The 16,029-nt window shown below is 42.6% G+C and overlaps 1 protein-coding gene across 7 annotated transcripts in view; it reads right to left on the bottom strand.

The window, feature by feature from the left end:
- Positions 1 to 24: 24 nt before the first annotated feature.
- The window catches only part of LOC110506321 (PHD finger protein 21A), a 51,786-nt gene continuing 35,781 nt past the window's right edge, over positions 25 to 16,029 (bottom strand). For 2 of the 7 annotated variants that reach the window (XM_021585856.2, XM_021585857.2), the window contains exons 6-18: positions 13,864 to 14,037; positions 13,502 to 13,756; positions 13,071 to 13,154; positions 12,091 to 12,411; positions 11,456 to 11,578; positions 11,031 to 11,082; positions 9,314 to 9,393; positions 8,973 to 9,033; positions 7,610 to 7,776; positions 6,902 to 7,057; positions 4,929 to 5,004; positions 4,725 to 4,828; positions 25 to 4,606 (exon numbers count right to left, since the gene is read on the bottom strand). In XM_021585856.2, the coding sequence (XP_021441531.2) occupies positions 4,217 to 4,606; positions 4,725 to 4,828; positions 4,929 to 5,004; positions 6,902 to 7,057; positions 7,610 to 7,776; positions 8,973 to 9,033; positions 9,314 to 9,393; positions 11,031 to 11,082; positions 11,456 to 11,578; positions 12,091 to 12,411; positions 13,071 to 13,154; positions 13,502 to 13,756; positions 13,864 to 14,037 (2,043 nt within the window). In that variant the 3' untranslated portion in view covers positions 25 to 4,216. Of the gene's footprint in view, positions 4,607 to 4,724; positions 4,829 to 4,928; positions 5,005 to 6,901; positions 7,058 to 7,609; positions 7,777 to 7,865; positions 7,889 to 8,972; positions 9,034 to 9,313; positions 9,394 to 11,030; positions 11,083 to 11,455; positions 11,579 to 12,090; positions 12,412 to 13,070; positions 13,155 to 13,501; positions 13,757 to 13,863; positions 14,038 to 16,029 lie in introns of all 7 variants that reach the window. The other 5 variants (XR_005039674.1, XM_036963432.1, XM_036963431.1 and 2 more) reach the window with 5 other exon arrangements.

The raw sequence follows: 16,029 nt of genomic DNA, 5'->3' as shown, positions 1-16,029 counted from the left end.
ACAGAGAGAGAAGAGACGCCACAATTACAACTTTGTAATTTTATTTAAAAATGGTCAAATAAATAAATACAAATTGATCGAATGCTCCAAAAAATCTTGACTTACTCTGACACTGCAATGGAATTTGCCAAACACTGCATACAAATAGCTGCATAAAATAACTCAAGTACAGGAAAGAGGTCAAATGAATCAGTGGATCACAGGCAACAAAAAGGATTGGTAACAAAACCGTAGTAAAAAATAAACAAATACTTCTTTTAAAAAATTATTGTGAAAAAATACAACCGACAAATATTACAAGAGAGTATGCAGTCTGTGCAATAAACCATTTACACTATATCCAGCACATTAGTGCCTTTGACTTGCTTGATCTGCTACAATGCATCTTAACAAAGAGGAAGAATACTTTACGTTGAGAAAAAAAGCCTTCTAAATGAATGAAATGATACGAGTGCATGAAGTAAGAGGTGGGACAGAGGTTTACAAGAAAGGGGGGAGTCTCCATATTGATGGCAATGAAATGCAACTAAAATACTTGAAGGCCACAGATGTGACGTGATTTCGAATGAGAATAACTGTTTTCAGAACTAATCAAGATATGCCGAGATGAAGAATCTAATCAATATTGGTTTCCTAATTGGTTGCTCTCGTTGTGAATATTATTTAGCTGGTGTAGATCATAAATGGAAATAAAAAAAATCTTTAAAATCATTCTTTGGATATTAACTTTGTTTCTATTTTTTTTTCTTACCACAACATGACATTTACTTTCTTTCACAGCACAAAGCACTAGACAATATTTGAGTTGGCCATACCACATCATCCTCCCTAAGTCAGAAAATAAAAACAATTCCGCCCATAATATTCAGCACTTTGCCTTCAAAGTTATGATCCAATAAAAAAGTCACTAATTGAGAGGGACATTTAATTTCCTACGTGAGTCATTGGGGTACGTATACAGTACATTAAACATTTAATGGTACAGCTGTAGCTTTCAATATACTGCTGTAACACTTTACATTAAGGTAGCCTATACCCTGGTTACTTTTGTGTTACTTATTCGTTATAATGGGTTATAAACTCAAATCTGTAAACTACTAAATAACAGTCTATGAACGACTTGTGAATATTTTATGAAAGGCACCTGAAAGTAAAGTGTTACCAAGGTTGGAAAGGTGAAATTCAGTTCTATATATGAAAAGTAGGAATGTTTTTTAAAAGTATAATCATGTCCATACAATCTATTTGCATATGTAGACATAGGTTTGTTGAGGTTTCGACAGCTATAGTTTTGTTTTTGGGCTCATCATGCTGAGCACAGATGGGGGAGTGTATTTGCTGAGATGCTTATTATTTCTATTGCATTAGAGGCACTGAGAGCCACATTTTTCTAAGCTTCTGCACCAAAAAAGGTCCAATAAAAACACATCAAAAGGATTATAAAGATAAGATGGAGAATATGTCAATTATTTAACAATATTCAGAAAAAAAATCTGGCCCTAAATTATACATTTTCATGGTAAGTATGTGTCATTGCTGCCACTTTTATCATTTGCATCTTGCCCCGTGAAGATGGCAAGTCAGGAGAGAACTACAGGATTTAACACTGTTGAGTGTTCAACCACAAAGGTGCATTATAATATTTGCGAATTGCTTGTATTTGAGGGACTTGGTGGAGGGACAACTCAAATAGTCGTTCAAATCACAATCCTTATTTTTCATACACTGGCAAGTCAAGTCAAAACGAATCGGAACTCTCTTACACGACTCAGAGCAACTGACCCCCTTGTAAATACAATAGGTTCCCATTTTAGCCTATCATCTCAGTTCTGTGCAAAGAGAAGTAGATTTCCTGAAGTGGTTCATCACAAATAGACAAGATTTCCACAATTCATTGAATTTTTTGTGTGACACTCAAACAAGACCAACAATACACCGAACAGTTTGTTCACGAGGCGCAACATTTTCTTAAGGCAATTGCTACACAACGACAAGTACCCGCAGGCCAAAAGGAAGAGTGGCCTCAACACAAGACACTGGACTGGGCCATCACTTATCCTTTAACTAATGCTCTCCTTTTGATCTGGCGATAGATTAAAAACCCGATCTTGCATCTTCTCTTTGTGCTTTCCAGTTAATTGCATTATTGTGATGATTTGTTTATGTATTTTCAAACATAAAACATTGCCATGGTTTGGGTGCATTTCATGTCAAGAGGAAATATATAGAGCCCTGTAAAAGCCTTCAAACTCTCTAGACAAAGGCACCGCCAGGGGGACCCATACCGTATGATGTAGTACAGCAAGTAGGCCCTGTGATGAAATGATATGTTTACCGGCAACCTATTCCTTCAACGTCCCTAATTTCTCAAGTGCTTCACAACTAATGTATCGACATTGCATTGCAACTCTTAAGGACTTACACATGTAAAACGGCAGGTTATGAACAAAAGCTACACATACTGTACAAAAGTGTCAAATGAAAAGTGACTTGTCAGTGTGGTGGTGTAAAATATAGTTGTTCAAATGTTCATATTTACTTTAGACATGTTTATGGCAGGATGAGGGTATGTGGTTCGGTTCCAGTTTTTTTTTTTTTTTGCCATCAAGTTTGTGCTTTTCCTATAGCGTTCCTGACCATTTTCCCAAACAACATATGGTACAATGTCATTGCCACGCTCTCTTTTGTACGTCTGTAACTGCCATGCTAAATTTGTGCCTATCTACGGGGACTCCTAATTGAAACCTTAAAAACATTATATAAGAAAATAGGACTGTTTCCCTGCTGTATTTGGATACAATAGCATTTGGCAGTTATGAATTGAGCATATTGAATAAAAATTCAATTGCAAGGAACATCTAAAAAATAAAAATAAAAGCTATTTACATAGTTTTTTCCGGTTCAAATATAATTTATAAGAAACCAAAGTAATGCGAAAGAGAAAAGCACGTTTGAAGAAGCATATCTTGATGTTCGAAAACTAGGAAGACGTGAATAGAAATATATTCCCCCAGAATAAATGGTTTCCTTTAGCAACAGATCCCAGGGGCATGACAAACGGACACAAAAAAAAACCTCTCAGACAATATCTGAACTGATAGTCGCTAAGTCCCCCGTGCATGCCTAGAGCTGCATTCACATGGAATATTGATGCAGCCGCTTTCCGTCTATGCCTCCGAACGTATCAATCAACAAAGTGGTCAATCATATTCTCAAAATAATACAAAAAGAACGCTAGGTTCAGCAACAATGGATAACGCAAAACAAGTCATGATAAGGTGACCTCGTAAAGAAAAAACATCTTCATTGTCAATGAAGCCTGCAACGAGTCCATGTGATGCTGCTGAAGACCACAGACCGTAAGCTGAATGCTGGGCTCCTCCCACTGTAGCCGGTCTGTCTGGCTGTCTGTTGGGCAGCACTGAGGTGACAGTGGATACAACTTGAACGTCAGGCTGACCTATGTTGATCCATCATCTGTCCTGTGATGTAGCTTTAAGCTGTACTGTCAGAGTTGTTGGTGGTCGTAATGGGGGCAGGTGGGATAGATGGATGGAGGTGAGCTGGAGCTCCTGTAAGACAAAAAGTGTGATTTGGGACTAATCAGATCCCTCAGGCAATACTTCAGTGATTTTCAAAACTGTTGACAAATACTGCAGCAAACAAAAACCTCGTCCCCTGGTAGTTTATAAATTCCAAATGGCTGTTATGGTGTTTTGGTTGATCCAATTGTTTCTGGTGTGGTGTAGGTGGTGGATCTTCAGGCGAGCGGGCAGGTCTCATCTTTGGACATCTCGGATCCATCTCCCCTGAAGCTGCAGACTAAGACACCCTAAGAAACCATCCCCACAAAGAGGCGCTATGGCGACTATTGGAGGCACACATTGGTGTGATGTTTATTACTATTAACAATATCGTTATTATGAGTAAGAGTGTCAACATCGTCAGACTTGAATAATAATCTTTGACCTCGATTGGCATACCACTGGTACATAAAGTCACCCTCCTTCGTCCCTTTCCCTTTCTCCATCTGATAATCATAATGTCCTCTCGGACAATCCAATAATACACAAACTAACAATAACAACGACCCCAAAAATATATATGTCGGTGTGTGTGTTAATCGATTGGCAACTTTGGGCAACTTCATGGGGTGCTTTATCTTTTTCTTTCCCTCTCTTTGGGGGTTCCTGTCCCTGGACTGGGTGGGTGGGTGTTATTTGGCCCCCTCTGCTACATCCACAAGGGCCGGTGCTATAGTCTGGGGAGGCTCAAAGGTTTTGCCAAGGCTGCTGCTGTTGAGGTTGTCCATCTCTTTAACGTCCTCTTTCTTCCCTTCCTCCTCGGTCGCCCCGTCCGCGTTGTTGTTCAGGTCGTCGCCACTATTGTTAGTCATGTTCTTGTGCTCCTCGGGACTTGTGTCGTCCGTGTGGTCAGCACTGGCACAGTCTGCTCCTCCATTTGTCAGGAGCGCTGGCGGTGAGGCCTCAGGGGATGGGCAGAAGTTGATGCCCTGAATGAGACGCACCAGGCCCTTGACCTTCTCCAGGGAGTTGTGCATGTCCCTCTGACGGGCCAGGATAGTGTTCTTGTTCTCCATACATTTCTTTAGAGAGAAATAGGGACAGGCTCATTAGTAATTAACCATCCAGTTCATCTATTGTTCTGAGATGACTTCACACGCCTTCAGGGTTAGCATCAGTGTCATGCAGTGTACTGCTTACCGTTATGGATTGGCTCAGCTGTTTGACCCTTTGTTCTAGCTGTTCTCTGTCCTGCTTGAGTTCCAAGCTCCACTTCACCAGTTTCTGCTTCTCCTCCTCTTTAGCTGTCAGATAAACCATTACAGTCAACATTAAAGTGTTACATTAGATGAACACAAATTCATTTGGAGGTTAGCTCTTTTTAAGATCTGGCTTCTCCTGTACCTGCTTTATATGCGATGTAGGAATGAACAATAGCGAGGGTTCCAGGCCATGGGATTGCCTCATCTTTCATCAAAATCTAAAGAAGAAAAGGGAAAACAATGGAATCCATGTCAACAATAGGCTTAAGTTCTGCTTCTTTTTTTAAATGTTTGAATAACCATTCAACCATCCATTATGTTTCATTCGTTTTTGGGGGGGGAGGAGACAAGTGAGCGGAGAAATACAATATAATTCAAATACTGAGCTATATAGTGTATGCCCCCCCCCCCAAAAGTTGGGATATAATACGAATATAATTGTTTAGAGAAAGAGATTTCCGTTTAACAAGTTATACTTTCTTCTCTCAAAAAAGGTAGCGCTCAAAAATGATTGACACTCCTAAAGATTCTGATAAATGAAGTCGTCAAAAGGTTTAGTATTTGGTCCCATGTTACTAGCACTTGTCATTCTACAAACCTGTTGGACGCATTTGCAGCTCACGTTAGTTTTGGTTGTTTCAGATGATTTCGTTCCCAATAGAAACTAATGGTAAATAAATGTATCCTAGTCACTTCTATTGTAAATAAGAATAAAATATGGTTTCTAAAAACACTTCTACATGAATGTGGATGCTAACATGATTACAGATAATCCTGCATTAATTGTGAATAATGATGAGTGAAAAAGTATCAGAGGGTCAAAGATCATACCCCCAGCCGCATGCTTTTAACCTCCCCTGTTATTGGTAATGGTGAGAGGTTAGCATGTCTTCAGGGTAGGATCTCTGTCCCTCTGACTTTATCACTCATCCTTATTCACAGTACCATCCACATTAAATGTACAAGCGTTTAGAAGCATATTAGATTGTTTATTTGCAATAAAAGTGACTATAAAATGACGCAATACATGAATCAGCATTCATTTGTATTTGGCACAAAATAATCTGAAACAACCAAATGAACTGCAAATGCATCCAACAAGTTTGTAGTCACTTGCCTGGGTAAATAAAGATGAAATTAAAATGTTTAAAAAAAACCCGAAATAAACAAGCTTGATGTAGTCCTTGCGTGCTATGAATACGGGACCGAATGCTAACGTTTTGACTACTTTAATTCTACCAGTATTTATGAGTGTCAATCATTTTGATGGCTACTTTTGAGAAAAAACATTACTTGTTAATAAAAATATTTTCCTAAACAATTGTATTAGTTTAAAATAAAAAATAAAAATTTGCATAAAACATAGCTCGGTATTTGAATTATTTAATTTATACAGTTATTATTGCTCATCTTTATCAAGGGTGTCAACAACTTCGGGCCGCACTGTATATACTTTAGTTGAAATTGCCTGAATTCTTCGCCCCACTTTTAGATGTTCACACAATCATGGCTCTGAACGCTGTTGTCAAGGAGTTTAGGACAGAGAGACAAGGCCGTGAATCAAATGATTATTGGTTACTGTAGGTTATCATACTGTATGTTATGGAAACATTGCACAGAGGGATATCAACATAACGCGTCTTCCCTTTCAACCAAGCTACCAAAAGTCCAGGGACACATACAGGGCCCCTTTGGAGCACTTCCACATTAAGTGCACAAATCTTTCATAGACCAGACAAACAAAAAAAGAACAAGATGACAGTGCAAGAAGCATTTTGTACAAATAATGAAGTGAAATGCATGGCGCTTTCTCGTGCCTGTTCAAAAACGTTGTTTGGAGAACATACAAAGCTAGGAAACAGTCTTATCGCTCAGACCCCCTACACTAAGACAAGCTCTGAGATTCCTGAGAGCACCAGGACAAGGTGGCACGAGTGGTTCTCACTGAGGTTTCACCCTTCTAATATCTCACTCTGAAAAAACTGGCTTGGATAAACAGGGGTGGCTGTGGCTCAGCTGGAGCTTGTATTAGCTGCATTTAGTTTACAACTGGCCTGGGAACTGCTGGGGGAGCTTCTAAGAGGCTGAGACTGCAGGGACAGGTGATGCTGTTACCTGGTCGTGACATTTGGGGCAGATCCACATGCCCCTGGGAATGGTTTTCAAGGGTGGAGCGAGGCAGTCCAGATGGTAAACACGTGCACATGTGTCACACATGAGCAACTGACCACTGCGCCTGCACACAGTGCAGAAGTCCTCATGGATGTCTCCCTGTCAGGAAGAATTGCATCAATCAGTATTGTGGCCCACTACGCCCAACCGATCATACCTGGATATGTGGGACTAGAGGAGAGGGGAGACGCCCTTCACTGAATGACACCTGCCCAATCTGACTGTGCTTTCAAACTGTTCACATTGTAATTGTGTTTGTGGGCACTGGGTGTTGTTCACACGAGCCAGTTTTCACTGGATGACCGCGAGTAATGTTGCTGGTCACGGTACCCTACCAAACCCCAAACACCACTGTCAACAGCAATGACGTGCGATGCGTTGATCCAAACATCCTCAGCCAAAGGAGTGAGGGACTTTTCACTTTGTAAGCTTATGGACACCAGGACACACATAGATTGTCACACATAAATGAATGATGGATGTAATGGCATGTAGGGTGTAAAAGTGAATGGATGTGGATGTTTCATGTTGTAAGGAGGGGTGGTCTGTCCTGAAACCATAGGGCCTCAGGGAGATACCACTGAGGGGGGGATTTGGGGGAGGCTTCCTCTAGTCCTGGTAGGTGCAGTGGGCTCTCCATCATCTACTTACATCCCCAGAGCTGGGTCTAGGCAGAGGGAGGGTGTGGGGGTGGACGGGGAAGTGAGAGCCCCCCCTCTCTGGCCGGTGGTTGGCCGGGGAGGCGGAATGACTGCTGGTGGGGGATGTTGGGGTGTGAAGACCCAGCTCAGGAACACTGCTGTATTTGGGTGGGCGACCTGGGTGAGATGAGACACGACAAAACAAAACAAAAACAAAAGAAAGGGAAATGGGAGAACAAAATAAAAAAAACATTCTTATGACATACCTGTGACAATGGGTCCTCATTGGCTAGCGCATAAGGAAGAGGAAGAGGAGGAGCACAGACAGAAGCGTTAGTACACAGCGAGGGGGAACAGCATGAAGTCGGGTCAAGAGGAAGGGTGAGCTGGGCAAAGCTGACAGTTAATTGGGACAGTAGTTCCGAGAACAAAGCAGGTCAAAGCAAGACATAAGCCACATCGAATCGACCCGCAGGGCAAGACTTTGTTGAAACAAATGTAAAATCTAATATCTACATTATTTCAATGTACTCTATGAAACAATAGGTCAAATAGAGCTGCATTCAACATTGTCAGTCAGAACGTGGGAAGCAAATGCTTGGTTCATATGAGGATTCATTCTCCCAAATGTTCTGCTCACAGAACCGCAGTGTACCACTAAATATGTTGCATAACAGGCCTCTTAAGTCTGTTGCAAACAAATGAGCAGTGAGATCTGACTTGGCTTGGCATGCCATACTAGCCTGAGATCCACGAACCTGTTTGGTTAACATTCCACTACATATACTCCGTGTAAATGCTAAACATGAGAAAGAGTGGCAAGGAGTGGAATGCTAACTCAGACTGGTACCCAGGCTAATACCATACACATAGCATTCAGACATAGACATGGCGCAAATCCACATGGGGGTGTTTTACTTGGTGGAGTCCTGGGGTTGAGCAAATACAGTACAGAGCTGTGAAGCCATCCTCAACAATACATTCAGAGCAGGGTGGGAAGGCATCTTACTGAGAGGGCAAAGAGAGCTGGTTAAGTAGCATGAATTACAGACAGGGCAAAAGCACAGAGTCAAGTGGTATTAAAAGCAGGAAGTGCAAGGAAAGAGCCAGCTCTATTGCACTAGCATGATAGCACAACCAAAAGAGCTCCGACAAGAAGTCTGTGACAGGGCAGTATCACAGTACAACAAAATGATGTATACTGGTCTCCACCGTTGTATGAGATATGACAGCATAGACTTCCTCGAGGTGTCTGGGAGAGCAGGGTTGTGCGGTCCAATTGACATTGTGTTAGCAAGGTTACAAGGTGGGACACTCCACACAACCCTGAGTAGCTAGATGTTTCCATAACCTGACAGGAGATTCATACTGACCTCTCTTCCTGGTGCCTTGGTGTAGAGGAGTGTTCAGGTAGGTGACGCCGTTCTTCTTACGCTGTAAATATAGGTTGTGTTTACTACTTAGGTCTGGTTCTCGCACACAGCAGACCTAGAACAGGTACAGTATCCAGAGTTGGGGTCGGTTCCATTTCAATTCCAGTCCATTTCAGAAAGTAAACCAAATTCCAATTCCACATTTTTTAACCATTGAAGAGAATTGGAATTTCAACGTACTTCCTGAACTGACTGGAATGCATAAGTGGAATTGAGACCAACCCTGACAGTATCATCATAATGCCATAATAATAACAACGTTAGTGGTCTATGTACAGCACCTCAGGCTCAAACACTGCTCCACTGTATACTGGGTTTGCTGTTGTTCTCCTCTTGCGCTCCTGCCTCCGACTCTGGATCTCTACACAGGTATAGAATAGACCAGGTCAGTATAACACACTGGACATATCTGATGTTAACCTGTTAGATCTCTAGGGGCGCTATTTCATTTTTGGATAAAAAACGTTCCCGTTTTAAGCGCGATATTTTGTCACGAAAAGATGCTCGACTATGCATATTCTTGACAGTTTTGGAAAGAAAACACTCTGAAGTCTCAGAATCTGCAATGATTTTGTCTGTAAGTGCCCCAGAACTCATTCTACAGGCGAAACCAAGATGATGCATCAACCAGGAATTAGCAGAATTTCTGAAGCTCTGTTTTCCATTGTCTCCTTATATGGCTGTGATTGCGCAAGGAATGAGCCTACACTTTCTGTCGTTCGCCCAAGGTCTTAGCAGCATTGTGACGTATTTGTAGGCATATCATTGGAAGATTGACCATAAGAGACTACATTTTCCAAGTGTCCGCCTGGTGTCCTGCGTGGAATTCGGTGCGCAATTGCCAGCTGCTCGTACTTTTCCATTTGATATAGGGGAGAAACCATGTGTCCAAGAACGATGTATCAATGAAGAGATATGTGAAAAACACCTTGATGATTGATTCTAAACAACGTTTGCCATGTTTTCAGTCGATATTATGGAGTTAATTTGGAAAAAAGTTCACGTTTTGAGGACTGAATTTTCAGATTCTTTTTGGTAGCCAAATGTGATGTATAAAACGGAGCTATTTCTAATACACAAAGAATCTTTTTGGAAAAACTGAGCATCTGCTATCTAACTGAGAGTATCCTCATTGAAAACATCAGAAGTTCTTCAAAGGTAAATGATTTTATTTGAAGGCTTTTATGTTTTTGTTGAAATGTTGCGTGCTGGATGCTAACGCTAATGCTAACGCTAAATGCTAACGCTAAATGCTAACGCTAGCTAGCTACTTTTACACAAATTATTGTTTTCCTATGGTTGAGAAGCATATTTTGAAAATCTGAGATGACAGTGTTGTTTACAAAAGGCTAAGCTTGAGAGATGGCATATTTATTTCATTTCATTTGCGATTTTCATGAATAGTTAACGTTGTGTTATGCTAATGAGCTTGCTGATAGATTTACACAATCCTGGATACAGGGGTTTTTTCATAGCTAAACGTGACGCAGAAAACGGAGCGATTTGTCCTAAACAAATAATCTTTCAGGAAAAACTGAACATTTGCTATCTGAGAGTCTCCTCATTGAAAACATCTGAAGTTCTTCAAAGGTAAATGATTTTATTTGAATGCTTTTCTGTTTTTTTGTGTAAATGTTGCCAGCTGAATGCTAATGCTAAATGCTACGTTAGCCATCAATACTGTTACACAAATGCTTGTTTTGCAATGGTTGAGAAGCATATTTTGAAAATCTGAGATGACAGTGTTGTTAACAAAAGGCTAAGCTTGAGAGCTAGCATATTTATTTCATTTCATTTGCGATTTTCATGAATAGTTAACGTTGCGTTATGGTAATGAGCTTGAGTCTGTATTCACGATCCCGGATCCGGGATGGGGAGATCAGAAAGGTTAAATTGTCTTCATGTAGGCGCAGACATTGACAAAACGTATACAGAATAGGGTGGGGGGCATGCTATATAAAAAAAATATTTTAAAAAGCTCCATTTGGGTCTTCCAACCTTCCAGATGGTCATATGTCACAAGTCCCAAGGATACCATGAAGGCAAGTTTCTGTGGGAGAGAACAAGAAATCACATTTTCATTAAACGTGTCAAAGACTGCCCCACAAAGCTGACCATATACAGTACCAGTCAAAAGTTGTAGAATACGCTAGTTGAGAGAATGCCAAGAGTGTGCACAAAGCTGTCATCAAGGCAACGGGTGGCTACTTTGTCTAACACTTTCTTTGGGGGGGGGGGTTACTACATGATTCCATATGTGTTATTTCATAGTTTTGACGTCTACGCTATTATTCCACAATGTAGAAAATAGTCAAAAAAATAAAGAAAAACCCTGGAACGAGCAGGTGTGTCCAAACTTTTGACTGTTACTGTACTTTTATTTTCTTGTTGTCATTGCATCTGTGTATAGAGTATAGGCCCACCTGGGGGTTGTCCTCTCTCTTGTTCCTCAGCAGGGGTGGAGCGTTGCTTCTAGCGGTGTGTGAAGGGGAGGAGGGCGCACTGGCCGAAGTCTTCGGGTCTGTAACACCCCGAGCTTTAACAGCCTGGAGGGCGGAAGTAACAGAGTTAGCCACACACAACAAGAGCCACAGTCCCTCCGCGGTGGATGTGACGCCCCCCCCCACGAGAGACACATTTTCACACACAGCAAACCAGGACAGAGGGTGGTGATGACCTGGCTTATGTAGGTGGAGGATTCTACATTCGTGAATGTTATTTGGAGGTCTTCCAATATTCAGTGTATCTACAAATTCACTCTCTGGAATAGAGTTTGTGGCAGCTGCTCAAGTACCTATCCATGCACATCAACAAAGCAGGGTGTCTACGCCGACCAAATTGAGTTAAGTAAGAAGCCTGTGATGAACACAAAATAGCAAGGCTAACAGCTGGGTGCTTCTTGGTTTAACAGCAATGAAAATGGTAATTCCACTACCGACGGCCCTACTGAAAATATTATCTGGAAGCTAATAGATTTCATTTGATTGGGTCCACGGAGAAGACTGTAATTTAAACAAATCAAGTTTGCCCGCCCCCTCTTTGTTCCCCCTCCTCTCACCTTGGTGTCAGGGCTGAGGCTTCTGATCTGAAGGGTCTGATGAGTTGCCAGGGTGGCTGTAATGGTGGCCGGCGAGGTGATGACGATGCCAGTTAGCTGGGCAGAGGGCAGGGTCTTGGTGATGCTGGCGCAGGGCTGGCCGTTTACAACGCGTACCTGGTGGATGGGCCCGGTGGTGGAGGCCAGTGAGGTGGAGGTCAGCTTGGTGGTCAACATGACAGGCCGCTGGAGGAGCTGAGGAGCAGCCAGCATGGGAGGAGGGGGCGCAGGGGCGATGGGTACCATGGAAGTGGGCGTAGGCGTGGCTGGTTTAGGTCGGACCTGGTCCACAATATAGACAGGAGGATAGTGAGTATACAGTATGTAAGAGCCCATGTCTTTTAAACAGTAAGAAAAAGTGCATACCAAATACACAGCATTGTCATTAGCCCTCTGTGATCAACACACAGAGCAGCAACAACAGAGGGCATGCCACATTCACAACAAAGGTTAGTAGGAGGTGGGTTGGCACTGGGCAGGTAGATTGAAGGAACAGCCAAAGCACGTGGTAAGGAACAACACCGCTGACATAGATAGTGAAGCCAGGTAGTTAGCAAGGGGTTACGAAAATGCCACTGAAACAGGTCTTGGGCCAAGCCTTCGGTCCTGAACAAAAAGCATATGAATGCAGGAACACACACACACACACACGTCACAAAAGGACACGAGACAAACACAACAAATTAGAAAGAACTTGCTCCAACAGTCCCCTCCAGTAGAATCCCTATTCAGACCTCTGAATAGAAAACCCATTGTAGTCTGGTAGGCTATCCAATCAAACTGCCTCAAATGGAGTACATTTGACATTATAGGACGTCAGATGATAGCTAACGAATTAAAAGCTGGCCATTCTAGGACTGATATCCAGTCTAAACGCCCCCTGCTAGTGTTACTGGAGAGAGGCTGCGGGGTGAGGGGAGGGGAGATCCACGTGGACGAACCTGCGTTAGAAAGGTAGGTCGAGGCGTCAGTCTAGGCGGAGGGATAAACTGAGGAACTTTGATAGGCTGGGCAGTGGCCTGCACCTGCGATGAAACCATCCGTTTACATTAGAGAATGCGGAAAACCACACACAGTCTCAAGGAGATAGACCTTCACACAGTGAAGAAAAGTTGGTCCCAGATCCGACTCATTCCTTGTGAAATCTGCATTTGCAGACACTCTTCCGGCGACACAGAAAAGGGCGATACGTCCTCCTTATCTAAAGAACACGGCAACCCCACCTGTGCCCCGTGATTTAAAATGTTTGTTTACAAAATCAGAAATATACTATTAACACAATCGGGACTTCAGGGACACTTCCGTGTAAATGAATTGTATGTGCAGACAATGAAGCGGAGTGAGTGACATGCCGGACATACAGTATACTTACAACAATAGTGTTCTTGGGGACTATCCGAACCGGCTCCATCCCCTGATGGGTCAACTTGCTGGACGTCTGAAGGTTGATAGGTGCACTCAGTGAGTCAGGGTGACCTATGCTGGCCTTGGGCGTGTTGCTGATGGCTGTGACCTTGGCGACGGAGGGTCGCGGCGTCACGGCGGAAGCAGGCATTGTAGCGGTGGCAGCTTTCAGTACCAGAGGTAGAGTCTTAGTGGCGATGACCGGCGTGACCGTCATCGTGTTCTGTCCAGGAGAGAAGCTAAGTTGAATATGGGGCTACCCTTCAACAATACATACGAAAATATTACTATTACAGCAGTGTGCGTGTGTGTGTGTGTGTGAGCAAGTACCTGTGGCGTGCTCAGTTTGTCAGGTGAGGGCAGGGAGGGTGGGGTGTGGAGGTTAGGCAGGGCAGAGGCCTTCCCATCAGGCTGCACTGGGTGCTGGGGCTGCTGATGGGCCTGGACCTCCAGATGATCCTGTTTCACCAGCAGCTCTTTCCTCAGCTGCTCCACCACCTTCTTCTGCAAGACAGCGGAGGACAGACAGATTTAAGTCGACAGAAGGAATTCTGAAGTTTTCATATGGATCGTGCTGTCCTAGAGAGAGGTACATACATTATGATGACTCTAACAAAACTGTCCAGTACCAGGATATCAAAAGCACGAAACAAAAGTAAAAAGAGACAAGCAACTGTCCTTGTCAAATGTTATTCTTTACCTCATACAAACTCAATTCCCTTCGTTGCTGATTCAGTCATTAAAAAAAAAAAGATATATAAAAAAGTATCTTCATAGGCAATAAAGGCATTTTTTGCTTAAACGTAATAGAAATGCTTTCTGCTTAAGGCAGAGGGAGGTGGTGAGGTAAATGGGAACAGAAAGAGCGAGAAGAGAGAGGAACAGCATCTGCTTCAGGTTAAATTCACATTGAAGAGAACAGCATCTGCCTCAGGTTAAATTTATACCCCAAAATAGACGACATCAGCTAACAAACCAAAAAATGGCCACATCGCGCACTGAACTAAAGAATCCAAACGGTGTACATTACCCAGTTGATAGTTGAACAAAAAACAAATGTTCTATGTATCCACATTTTTATTCGGACTAGACCTTAATAAAATGACATGAGGATTCTTTTCAAACGCATGTAGGCCTAAATCCTGTTCCATATACATGTAACCCTCACTGGGCAATACCAGGAAGTGTCCTGGAGACTTCTAGTTATCCCTTTGTTATGGCAAAAAGGCACAGATTCAGTATTACATGTGTATATATTAACCACAACCAACTACTACAGCTAAACATTAATACAAAGTAAATGAGGATGAACAATCCTTCTAGCCTCCTGCAGAATCAGTTCTTGAAACTCACGTTTGGAATTTGGTCCAATAAAATACCGCCTGGAACCGTTTTACACACACTGTGACAAAGACACACAAGGCTGACAGCAAGCGAAGTGGCAGGTGTCCCAGATTCCCCCTGGCTACGGCACATAGGGCACCTACCCCAGTTATGAGCAGCCTGCTTCTAGGCAAATCATCTGTGCCATCCCCCAACAGGTTTATACTGGTTCTGACACAGCAAATCACAAACATTCTCAACGATCTGTAACCTTACCCACTCAGTGAGCATCCAGCCTTATCTGGTAGGCTCATAGAATGCTTTGCGGTTTATAATATTTCCTGCTTTCTTTTATGCCCAGAGAGCTAATTGCTGAACCCTGCACACACACACACTTTCCAACTGGCTTGGCTTCAGACTAGTTCGCATTGACTGTGGCACTGGCACTGCCCCTCGCGGGCCAGCCAGGAGATAGGAGAGGACACGTATGATGAAGTCAGCACAATGAGACGCAGTTCATTCTTCCCTCACATTCACTCTATTGACGTATGCATTGAAAGCCGCCCCCCCCCCCCCTGCTGCCTGTGTCTGATAAGACAGAACAGAGTCCGACCGCTCTAGTTCACCTCATTCCATTCACTCACACTCACTGCAGTGAAAAGTGAGCCAACGTCCTCTCAGCGGGCTGAGCCAAACTTTCACTTTCTGGAGGGGAACTGACTGGCTACGTACATTCTGTCAGAGCAAGTAAAAACACCCAACTGTAGCTTTACAGTGAAAATATAACCATTCATTAATAAATATAAATCCCAATCATGTATGTTCTTTCTTACCTTTTATCTGACTTTTATCTGCTCTTTTTTTGTGGGTATATATATTACTGGCATTGACAATTGTTAGATTCATACTACACTGTTGAGGGAAGAGCTTGCAAGTAAGGATTTCACTGAAATACCATTTCCACTTAATTTGATCCCCAATAGGAAAACAACCTTTAAGTTTCTTCCTATTCATCAAAATACAATATTTTTGTTGATCAATATCAAGCAGTAGTACAATACGGAACAGCCTATTTGGAAATAGATCCGACACGCATGAACAAACTCTCTGAGACCACATGGCAACTGCAACATCAATTAACAACCAAACACATTCGTGTCTGAACAAAAAGGC

The sequence above is a fragment of the Oncorhynchus mykiss genome, chromosome 26 (assembly GCF_013265735.2).
Source record: "Oncorhynchus mykiss isolate Arlee chromosome 26, USDA_OmykA_1.1, whole genome shotgun sequence".
NCBI lineage: Eukaryota > Metazoa > Chordata > Actinopteri > Salmoniformes > Salmonidae > Oncorhynchus > Oncorhynchus mykiss.
This window is presented reverse-complemented; position numbering and strand designations above follow the sequence as displayed.